The sequence below is a fragment of the Convolutriloba macropyga genome, chromosome 7 (genome assembly GCF_964194025.1).
Source record: "Convolutriloba macropyga chromosome 7, txConMacr16.3, whole genome shotgun sequence".
In the NCBI taxonomy this organism is placed as follows: Eukaryota; Metazoa; Xenacoelomorpha; order Acoela; family Convolutidae; genus Convolutriloba; species Convolutriloba macropyga.
Genome location: NC_134474.1, coordinates 47,188,062 through 47,200,202, shown reverse-complemented (window position 1 = coordinate 47,200,202; position 12,141 = coordinate 47,188,062). Strand labels below are relative to the sequence as shown.

The following is a 12,141-nucleotide window of genomic DNA, read 5'->3' as shown; positions in this document are numbered from 1 at the left end:
CAAACATAGCCGAGAGATTGATGAAAATGAGTTCCTAGAGTATAGATACAAACAAATACAGAACTGAGTTGGTCGAGTCTCCGACGTGATCCCATTCAAAACATTTACACTTATAGAACCAAGTTTTTTTTAACAATATCTTAGTATTTATCACATTTGAGACGCGATAATTTAATAATTACAGTATTCAAGACAGTAGTCGCCTAATGACCACAAAAAGGTCTAGAATAAGCTTAAAACACCCTACTATTGGTGTTAAGTCATTTAGAGAGTGAGGTTAGGCATTTATGATCAAGAACAATCACGCAATTCTATTGAGTCTAAATGACGTCACGCACCAGTAGAGTGCGGTAAAAAAACATAGCCGGCAGATTTCCGGAACAGCTGTGAAATAGACTTCCGTGCTGTAAAATACAGATGGAAAAAGATACAGAAATGAGTTGAACGATGTTATCGCCGCCTATAAAACTTACAAGTTTAATTCAAAGGAGGTTGTTTTTGGGCGCAAAAAATATTCCCGTGCCGCGGCTCGAACTGCCAATCTCCTGATTAACCGGCAGTCGCACTGACCACTCGTCTGTCGGACCATACAATCTTTATTCTTATAATCAACTTTGTTTTCGCAACAGACAACTTCTGAATAACCGCAATTTAGGTCACGCAGAAAGCGTGAAATCAAGCGCGAAAAAACCATTTAAGCAGTGCCGAGACAGAATGTTCTAGAACAAATGTAAAACGAAAATGGAGCGTCAGACGGCAAAACAAAAAAACAAGAGCACCGCAAAATAGCTACGCTCAGCTTACAGCTTCGCAGCTATAATAAAGACCACTGCATTAAAGCTACCTTCAACTTACAGCTTCGCAGCTATGAAAAACAATGCTAATAACTTTCAATTTTGGTCTTGGGATAATTCGCCTAAAAAATTCGCTAAGGAGGCTTCAAATAACGTTATTTTAGATTATTACAGACAGCTAATAGTATTCGTGAAAAATCGGTTGATTTTCAACAGAAAACTGCTAGTGCTGATACCAGACTCAACTGTTTTACTGATAACGAAACGAAGCTTAATCAAAAACATAGCTGGCAGATTGCCAGACAATAGCCGCAATAGATTCGTAGATCGGCAGTCTAAAAAAAACAGTAAAAAAGACAGACCAAAAAAAATTATCTTTTCATTGAAGGCTGATCTGTTATATTTTGATTTAAAATCTGTATAAGTTATTGCTGCCTCTATTAGCTGATCTCAAATAACCTTCACTTAGAGTGATACACACCCATTTGACCTTATCTCTTTGAATTAAAGTAAATAAAAGTCAATTTCAAAGTGAGGAAGTAACTTTTGAGAGTGAGGTAAGTCAAGTGTGACCAAAAATTTAATCACGCGCATGAACAAAAAAACTCGCTCCACTAAGAGCGAAAAATGACGTCACACATGCAATTCAATTGAAATTGCATGAACGAATGAACAAAAGATGGCTGTGACGTCATATGGTCGTAACAAAAATCATGACGACGAAATTAAAAAAAAAAACCAAGAGAAGGCCAATAATAGCCTCAGCTATCGCTGTGCGGCTATTAACCAGAAAAAGATAAGTGAGGCCTTACACGCTGACGCTAGCAAAATCGGTGAAGGAACTACCTAACTTTCGAAACGCGTTCCAGTTTAACAACACTCAACCTGATGTCAACTTAACTCAACAAGACTTATGTACATAACTTTCCGTGAATTTCCTCTCTCGTTACTCGCATTGCTAATTTTTACTCATGGTCACATCCTTTTCCTAATAGCTATATTTTCTAGAATTATCCGAGAGAATCTAGCACCCATATTTAACTACTACCCAGTTTTTTCAAAACGCTTTATAAAATTTCGCAGATTCCTTTCATTTTTCACAACGATCAAAAGTTTTGCACCCAAATACCTCAAATGCCTCACTTAGATTCATTTCAAGGTCAACCAACCAGCTGTGAGAACAGTAATTCTTTCTGTAATCTGAAGGCCTGCCCAACTTGTGAATCTAGACCAACTTTAGGTAAAAAAAAATGTCGCACTTGCGAAGGAATGTGACGGAATTTGAATAAATTAGTGAAATCATAGCAAAACAGTGATTTGAAAAGAACCAAAATGGAGTCATAGCAGTCTCCTAGGACGAGTCTCAAATATCAGAAAATCAAAAAATGCTTAAAAGTTCACAAACACAGCCGGCAGATTGCCGGAATAGCTGCGAAAGAATAGACCTGCGTGCCATATAATAGCGATAGAAACAGATACAGATCTAAATTGAAAAAAAAATCGACGCTGCTCAAAAAACTAGGCTAAAAAACATTCAGCGATAAATTAGTAAAGCTTGTTAAAATTCATTCCACAGACGCCTCTTAGGGACCTTTACTGCACATAGGAGTTCCTTTGACCTTAAATAAATTCAAATTAAACTTAAGTGCAGAAGTCATTTTATTGAGTGAGGTAAGTCACGTATGATCAAAATCTAATCACGCAAATAACCTAAAAACTTTCGCTAAAGCGAATGAGAAATGACGTCACGCGCGCAAATGCCGTTAGTGAGAGGAAGAAGTCATTCAGAAAATTTTAATTTTTCAGCTTTGCTGTGTGAACAAATGTAAAACGAAAAAAGAGCGTCAGACGACGAAACAAAAAAACATAGCCGGAAGAATTCCGGAAGCGACTCGAAGCCGCAAAACCTCACAAACAAAACCCTAATTGCAGCTGAAGCAATTACCATTTGAAATCAACCATTACCTCCCCTGGTCTGATCTAAAAATTGGTGAAACTTAAACCACTGTCACCAAGAAAAACATACCCGGCAGATTGCCGGAAAATAGCCGCCGTTGATTCCAATAAGCATGATTGGGATTGAAAGAATAGAAAATATTGAAAAAAAAAGATTTTTGTACAAAAACATTTTTTAAGTGCGATTTATTTTGATGGCATTTCGTAGTTGAAGATAACGTACTTCTGTTTCTTAGAGACAGGCTACAGGGGCTAATATCAATACCAATAAGCATAAGAGATGGTAACTAAGACTTATAGGAACGACATTCAAATAGCGGGCATCTAAAATTGGGCTTTATGGGTGTATCCCGTTTCTATTTCTGACTTCAATTTTTTATTCTGACTCTGTTCATTTTGAATTGCTTTGCTGAGCAACTGATGTTCAAAATCACTTTTAGCAGAATGAGAGAAGAGAGAAACTAGTCTAGAGAAGTCAAAAAGATATCACACAAAATGTTGAAAAAGCGGCAAAATGAGGTAAAGCGAAACATTTTTTTATTCGACGAAGTAAAAAAAAATAGGAGCGCTATAATAGCCGGCTGAGATGAGGCGGCTATTAAAAATGCAGCAAAATTTTATATTGTTGAAAATGTTTGATAACGTTAAAAAATCCGAAATAGATAAGCAGGTCAAAATACAGATGGCCTAAAACAGCTGAAAGGGCTATCAATTGCCCTCAAATAATTCATGATTCTGATCTCAAAAAGATCAGAAAAGCAAACGGCAGATAACAATCTTAGAAACTAAGTTAAATTTTTTTTAAAAAAAAAAGAATACTCAAATTTAAGAATCAGAAAACCACTATAATTACAGTTCTAATCACTGCAATTAAAACAAAAAACGGCACATACTTCTCCCTTGTTCTGCATATGCTAGACAACATGATTTAAAACTAATTCAAAAATTAAAATAATCATAGAAAAGACAAGCAGCAGAAAAATGTTCAAAGGCAAAAAATCGTTTAAATTAACACCAAGGCCGGAAGGAAGTTGCAGTAGATAGTATTAAGTAGAGCTTTTGGAAAAAGCTGGCTAGCAAACTCTCAGTACTGCCTTGTGTTGAATGAAATCAATTGCAAACAAAGAAATGACGAATATCTAAGAAAATGCTGAAATCATTCAATTTTTAACAACTGAAACAACCAAAAATAAATGTGCCATAAAAAGCTGCCAGGACAAAACTAAAATGATACTAACTAGAATGATAAAAACATGGACACAATATGAGGAACACCGAAATAAAAACACATTCTTGATTTTTGAAAGTCAAAAATAAAAAAAAACAAAATTCAAGAAAAACGAATACATTTCATTGTTCAGCATTAGAGACGTAGAAAAGATAACTAGTCGTCCAATATAAAGATCTATCCTCCTGAAGTGAACAAAAAAATAAGAAAAACCAGATATCAAACATACGAAACATTAAATATTTTACAGAAAAAGCTCAAAAAACTTTTAATACTGCTTTCATGAAAAATGAAAGCTGAAAAAATCAATATACCAAAAATAAAAATAGGTGCCAGGACAAAGCTAGAATGATACTAACTAGAATTTTAAGAATATGGGCACAATGTAAGGAACACCGTAACAAAAAGGCATTCTTATTTTTTAAAAAGTTAAAAATCAAATTAAAAAATCAAGAAAAACAAATACAGTTCACTGCTCAACATTCGAGACCTAGAAAAGATAACTAGTCATCCGATACAAAAATCTATCCTCCTGAAGAGAACAAAAAAATAGGAAAAAGCAGCACTCAAAAATATAAAACATTGAAACATTTTGCAAAAAAAAAAATTATCAAAAAACTTTTAAGACTGCATTTACGAAAAAGCTTCAACTGTTTTTCAAAAACTGAACTCCAAAAAATGATTGAATTTTTATTAAAACGCAATTAAGGTCCCTCATGTTGCACAAAAAGACTACAATTACAATCAAAATACAAACAAAAAACTGACAAAAATCGGGAAAAAACTACCAAAATCGGATTAGCATATGTACAATTTTACAAAACAAAAATACACCGAGGTAGAGAGAGGCGTTAAGTATATTAATTATCAAAGGGAAGTTGCCAAATGAACTGATTTTTGACAAAAAGACGGTTAAAAGGTCTAAGAATGAAGAAATTAATAGAAAAAAGTCAAAAATTAACTAAAAAATCAAAAAATATGTGCCAATTTTCAAATTGAAACCCATATTCAGGCTCTGCAAAACACTGTGGCATCAATCTCTGATGTTGGCATTTCAATATAGTATCGAATAAAAATTATTTCTACAAAAAACCAAATTACAAGCAAAAAAAAATTACCCACTTAAAAACGGCTAAAAACGGTTATCTATATATGCCATTCAGTCAAAAACTACTTTTCAAAGTCAAAAAGTCATTCACTAAACGCAGCGCATGATCAAAAAACTTCTCTCGCTTAGCGAAAATTTGTTCACCAAGAAAGCTTTTCTCACTTTCGCTTTTAGGTCAAAATGCCGCGTGAACAAATCTACTTCCTGTAAAAAAAACCGAGAGAAAACCAATACTCCTCTTCGAGTCGTAAAAACCAAGAGCACCGCAATATAGCTACGCTCAGCTTACAGCTTCGCAGCTATAAAAATCCTCAACGCAAAAAAATCAATTTAAAAGAACTTGACGCCGAAAAATGGTAGGGCAAAATAAGAGATCAATTGGGCGATTTTAAATTTCTTGATCACAGTGCATCTTCACGAAATCTTGAACACTGGGAAAAAATTCTTTCGCAAGGTCACAAATCAGATTAGATAAATTTTGACAAAAATGTGCAGAAAAAATTTGGTGAGATTCTATTTCACTGAAATTGAGGTGAACCGACAAATTCAGAACCAAAACTACTTTTGGCAAACATTCCCACCAATGCAACTGCCTAATGTTCTAAATGTGAGCTTAGACCATGTATTACACAAAAATTTAGCCGCAAACAGAGTCAACCAAAAAGTAGCCCAATTGCCAAGAGCAACAATTGGCATAAAGTTAAGTAAGACTAACAGAATATAAATCTTTTTTTTTTAATTCCATATCAGAGTAATTTTTGGCGAATAGCACACGGTTATAAATTATTGACGAGTGTCGGGAGCTTACCAGAGCCATCGTCATGTGAGAAAGAGCCACTTCTTCCAGATTGTGGTGCAGTAGATCCAGAGGTGGGTATGATGTTGGAGTAATAGGCACCCTCTCCTGAGTCGCCCCTTTCCTCCCCTTCTGCAACTATGGCATGCTCTTCGTTACTATGACACAGCGTGCGCTCATTGTCTCCCGTGTGCCCCACCGGAGTAGAGGTGACATCCACCTGTTGACAGACAAAACAATTGAAATGGATAACACACTTGAAGAAGAACATAACCATATATAGAGCATAGAGAAAATTGTCAACCAATATATCTTACCATTTATGCTATGTTATAATAGATACAATTTAAAGACCATGAAGGAACTGTTTGTACAGACTGTATGTGACCATACATACGGCACCCCTCATATATGGTTGCTAAAGCAGGTCAGTTATTTCATCGCCAGTTTTTTTAACCAATAATTGCATGACTAACTGGCTATTTATTTTTGGTTAGAGTACTGAAATGACGGCATATATTAAGAAATAGAACTGGCGGCTCTACCTTCGTATTGGGCTTAAAATGAGATTCCATCAACTCATTGGCTTTCAGTTTAAGCAGCGAAACTAGATTCCTCACATTTCCAAAGATAACCAATTAAGGTCAGGCAAATTGTTCTCAACCGGCTGGTGAGCGGTTGGATTTGTCAGTAGTTACCGGTTGGCTTCGCCAGGGTCTCAAGGAAGTCGAGCGTGGCGTTCCGGGTGGAATGCTGAACCAGCTTCACACCATGATTTTATGTATGTCTCCAACATTTTTGCTGAACCGCATATTTAGAGACTAGTAAGGCGTAAAACTCTAACAACAGAACTGCTCAGCCGACTTAGTTCCCTCCTGTGAGGTTCATCCTGCTTTAGGGGACAAAAACTCATAGTCAAACGAAAAGTTGGCAGTGCAAAAAATCGGATATAAGACTAGCGGGACTGATATACTCATTACAAACTTCGTCTGAGAGCAATTAGAAATGAAACATAAACCCGCTAACGTCGGAAAAATTGCTCTCGAATGACAGGTCGCGCAATTTAGTTCAGGGGCAGTAGCCTAGAAAAAATTTTTCTTATGGGTGCAAAAAACATGAGCCGAAGGTAGGTCTCGAACCCCCACTTCCCGAGTCCCATTCCGCCACCTCGACGGAGGTATAGCAGGGCCTTGACATCTACTCTAACAATCGGTTTTGCTTGAACAACAAACTTTTTTTCGGAACTAGAGCAATTGAAACCACTCAAAAATCAAGAAGTGCGTGCAAAATGCACTTTAATAAAAGATAATTAATAAATAAAAAGATAATAAATAAAAGATAATTCTAAAAGCGCAAAACGGTCAAGCAAAAAAATTGCATTAAAAAAAGACATTCGTTTACAATAATCGCTTATCATTGGAGAGCAATTAATCACATTACTGAAAACTGATCATAATTGAGCACATAGAATCACTGGACATTTTTAGCATCTATCGACAAACATTATTGCTTGATATCGAGATTAACATATCCCGCAAATATCTAACGGACAAATTGTTCTCGAAAGCCTGACAGGCGCTCGATGCTATTCCGTAGGTTTCATCTGGGGTTGAGGTGTAGCCTGATAAAATTCACCCAAAAAAACAGAAACAGTCAAGCAAAAGCTTTGCAGAAAAAGAAAAAACAGCAACTGCTTCAATACAAATTCAAAATAATCTAAAGGAGCTACAAAAAATCTTTTCATTGCCATTTATGATTTATTATGTACCCGAAAAATTCCTACTAGATATTGGATCTCTGCCTAGAGCACTCAATTTTGCTCCGTTTAGAGCATGTATTTTAACTAAACCGTGAGAGCAGAAGCACCTTTTCAAATAAAAAATGAGAAAATGGGAATGCTATACAAATGATGAAGCCTATTGATACCTATAAAATTAAGCAAGTGTGGGCGTAAATTATGAGATTACAATTAAAAAGCCAATAAAAACGAAACAATCACACGCTCAAATTATATGCTCATATCAAGTAATGTAGATACAAAACATGCCGCTGTCGTCCATCCAAAAATATAGCCGTCAGATTGGCAAAGTAGCTGCGAAATAGACTTGCGTGCTGTAATACATAAGAGACAACAGATAGTGTTGACTGAGTTGCTGATGAGTTGATTGAGTTGCTGATGCATCATATAATACCTATTGATAATATGTGTTTACTATTTTTCACAAAAAAAATCTCATTTTTGATTTTATTTTTGGTCACCAAACTGTGTTAAAAACAGCATTCATTTTACTTCAAATCACTTCAATTTGACTTCAAAAAATTTGAAAATGTGTGAAAATGTGAAAAAATCAGGGCCACAATACAATTCAAATTCTTTTAATTGTACAAATTGTGTGCGCTATAGTAGGCGGCTGAGATGTGGCCGGCTATTAAAAAACAGAAGTTCACTATAACTCATCTTCCGAGTAGTAAAAACGATTATCACAAGAATATATATCTACGCTCAGCCCACCGCTTCAAAATTATTGTTTTCTCACTTTAATGTTCATTCAAGACTTTTACTTTTGTTTATAACTGCGAAGTTATAAGTTGAGCGTGGCTATATTCCTGTGATCCGCAATGCAACAGGATCTTCCGCGAAAGCTAAACATAGCCGACAAAAATGCCGGTAAATAACCGCCGCTGACGCACAGTGGGATTGAAACCGCAAAAAAAAGAGAGAAGAGAGAAATTGACAGACATTTTTGCTAGTTTCAAAAACTGCTCAAATTTGGTGTGCAATTTGAGTTACTTTCTAAAAATAAACTTATTTCAATTTCTAAACTGAAAAGTATAAAGCTTAATGCTAATATTAGCATGTCAGCTACAGTCGCTCTGATGAACTTTGATAACCTAATTCACTATGACTCAATGACCGAGCTTTATAGGTTTATCCCCTATCTTTTGATTTTGATTTGACAGTATTCACTACATTGCGTAAATCAAGGCATGAAAGAATTTACTATCCATTCAGTTGAAACAGTGAGCGAGGTAAGTCAAAAGTCAAGCGCGAAAATCGTGACCTATCGAAACGAAAAAGGTGATCAAAAGGTAAAACGTATTAAAAACACAGCCGGAAGACTTCCGGAAACGAATCAAAGTCGTATCCACCGAAAGAACTGATTTTTCAAATAGTTAAAGTCTGCATGTAGAACACATCAATGCAGAGAAAACAGCTATCTTAAGTCAAACAACGAAGGAAAATTTCGGCAAAATAAAAATTTAGTAAATGCAAAAAAAAATTAGAAAAGAATTTTGAAAAATTTCATTTTTTGTCAATTGCATAGAAAGAGACAATTTTTAGCGAAAGAAACATGTGTCCTTTGTAGTTAAAAAAAGCCTATATTCATGACGTTTTAATTCAATTACCAATATACTCAATAAAACGATGCCATGGGCCAAAAACCGCAGACTTGAAAATCAGCAATTTAGTTGAAAAATTTACAGAGTAGTCACCAAACCGACAAAGGAAACAGAATATACAGGCAAAAAACGTTCAAAATAAAAACTAAAACTTTTAATACTATTCGTAGAATTTAATTATCAGTCAAAACTCTTAAACGGCATTTCGAGTAAATCTCAGTGCAGCACTATGTCAAATGAACTCAATTGCAACCACAAAAATCTAAGAAAAAGGCTAATATCGTTATTTTATAACAACTGACAAAAGCAGAGCTTGACAAGATAACAACTAAAGATCTCGGGAAAAGGATACACAGATACATGCTAGAATGCCGAGAAACAAAAAACAAAAACACAAAAAAAGACTTGATTTTTGAAAGTCAAAATTCATATTGAAAAAAAAATGAAGTACAAAAACACTTACATTCCTTATTTAGCATCAAATTATGCGTTTTTTCTCCTGTATAGATTAAAATGTAGAAATTTAGTTCAAAGATTGGAAACAATAAAACATTTTTCAATAAAATTGACAAAATTGACAAAATGAAAAAATCAGGGCAACAATACAATTCAAATTCTTTGAATTGTAAAAATTGTGTGTGCTATAGTAGGCGGCTGAGATGTGGCCGGCTATTAAAAAACAGAAGTTCACTATAACTCATCTTCCGAGTAGTAAAAACGATTATCACAAGAATATATATCTACGCTCAGCCCACCGCTTCAAAATTATTGTTTTCTCACTTTAATATTCTTTCAAGATTTTTACCTTTGTTTATAACTGCGAAGTTATAAGTTGAGCGTGGCTATATTCCTGTGATCCGCAATGCAACAGGATCTTCCGCGAAAGCTAAACATAGCGGACAAAAATGCCGGTAAATAACCGCCGCTGACGCACAGTGGGATTGAAACAGCAAAAAAAAAGAGAGAAGAGAGAAATTGACAGACATTTTTGCAAGTTTCAAAAACTGCTCAAATTTGGTGTGCAATTTGAGTTACTTTCTAAAAATAAACTTAATTCAATTTCTAAACTGAAAAGTATAAAGCTTAATGCTAATATTAGCATGTCAGCTACAGTCGCTCTAATGAACTTTGATAACCTAATTCACTATGACTCAATGACCGAGCTTTATAGACTTATCCCCTATCTATTGATTTTGATTTGACAGTATTCACTACATTGCGTAAATCAAGGCATGAAAGAATTTACGATCCATTCAGTTGAAACAGTCAGCGAGGTAAGTCAAAAGTCAAGCGCGAAAATCGCGACCTATCGAAACGAAAAGGTGATCAAAAGGTAAAACGTATTAAAAACACAGCCGGAAGACTTCCGGAAACGAATCGAAGTCGTATCCACCGAAAGAACTGATTTCTCAAATAGTTAAAGTCTGCATGTAGAACACATCAATGCAGAGAAAACAGCTATCTTAAGTCAAACAACGAAGGAAAATTTCGGCAAAATAAAAATTTAGTAAATGCAAAAAAAATTAGAAAAGAATTTTGAAAAATTTCATTTTTTGTCAATTGCATAGAAAGAGACAATTTTTAGCGAAAGAAACATGTGTCCTTTGTAGTTAAAAAAAGTCATGACGTTTTAATTCAATTACCAATAAACTCAATAAAACGATGCCATGGGCCAAAAATCGCAGACTTGAAAATCAGCAAATTAGTTGAAAAATTTACAGAGTAGTCACCAAACCGACAAAGGAAACAAAATATACAGGCAAAAAACGTTCAAAATAAAAACTAAAACTTTTAATACTATTCGTAGAATTTAATGATCAGTCAAAATTCTTAAACGGCATTTCGAGTAAATCTCAGTGCAGCACTATGTCAAATGAACTCAATTGCAACCACAAAAATCTAATAAAAAGGCTAATATCGTTATTTTATAACAACTGACAAAAGCAGAGCTTGACAAGATAACAACTAAAGATCTCGGGAAAAGGATACACTGATACATGCTAGAATGCCGAGAAACAAAAAACAAAAACACAAAAAAAGACTTGATTTTTGAAAGTCAAAATTCATATTGAAAAAAAAAATGAAGTACAAAAACAATTACATTCCTTATTTAGCATCAAATTATGCGGCTTTTCTCCTGTATAGATTAAAATGTAGAAATTTAGTTCAAAGATTGGAAATAATAAAACATTTTTCAATAAAATTGACAAAATGAAAAAATCAGGGCCACAATACAATTCAAATTCTTTGAATTGTACAAATTGTGTGTGCTATAGTAGGCGGCTGAGATGTGGCCGGCTATTAAAAAACAAAAGTTCACTATAACTCATCTTCCGAGTAGTAAAAACGATTATCACAAGAATATATATCTACGCTCAGCCCACCGCTTCAAAATTATTGTTTTCTCACTTTAATATTCATTCAAAACTTTTACCTTTGTTTATAACTGCGAAGTTATAAGTTGAGCGTGGCTATATTCCTGTGATCCGCAATGCAACAGGATCTTCCGCGAAAGCTAAACATAGCCGACAAAAATGCCGGTAAATAACCGCCGCTGACGCACAGTGGGATTGAAACAGCAAAAAACGAGAGAAAGAAATTGACAGAAATTTTTGCAAGTTTCAAAAACTGCTCAAATTTGGTGTGCCATTTGAGTTACTTTCTAAAAATAAACTTAATTCAATTTCTAAACTGAAAAGTATAAAGCTTAATGCTAATATTAGCATGTCAGCTAGCAGTCGCTCTAATGAACTTTGATAACCCAATGCACTATGACTCAATGACCGAGCTTTATAGGTTTATCCCCTATCTTTTGATTTTGATTTGACAGTATTCACTACATTGCGTAAATCAAAGC

The 12,141-nt window shown here is 34.7% G+C and overlaps 1 protein-coding gene across 2 annotated transcripts in view; it reads right to left on the bottom strand.

Moving 5' to 3' along the window:
- LOC142342923 (triple functional domain protein-like) overlaps nucleotides 1-12,141 on the bottom strand; it is a 286,672-nt gene that overhangs the window by 166,795 nt on the left and 107,736 nt on the right. For both annotated transcript variants that reach the window (XM_075394600.1, XM_075394601.1), the window contains exon 18: nucleotides 5,895-6,102. In XM_075394600.1, the coding sequence (XP_075250715.1) occupies nucleotides 5,895-6,102 (208 nt within the window). The remainder of the gene's footprint in view (nucleotides 1-5,894; nucleotides 6,103-12,141) is intronic.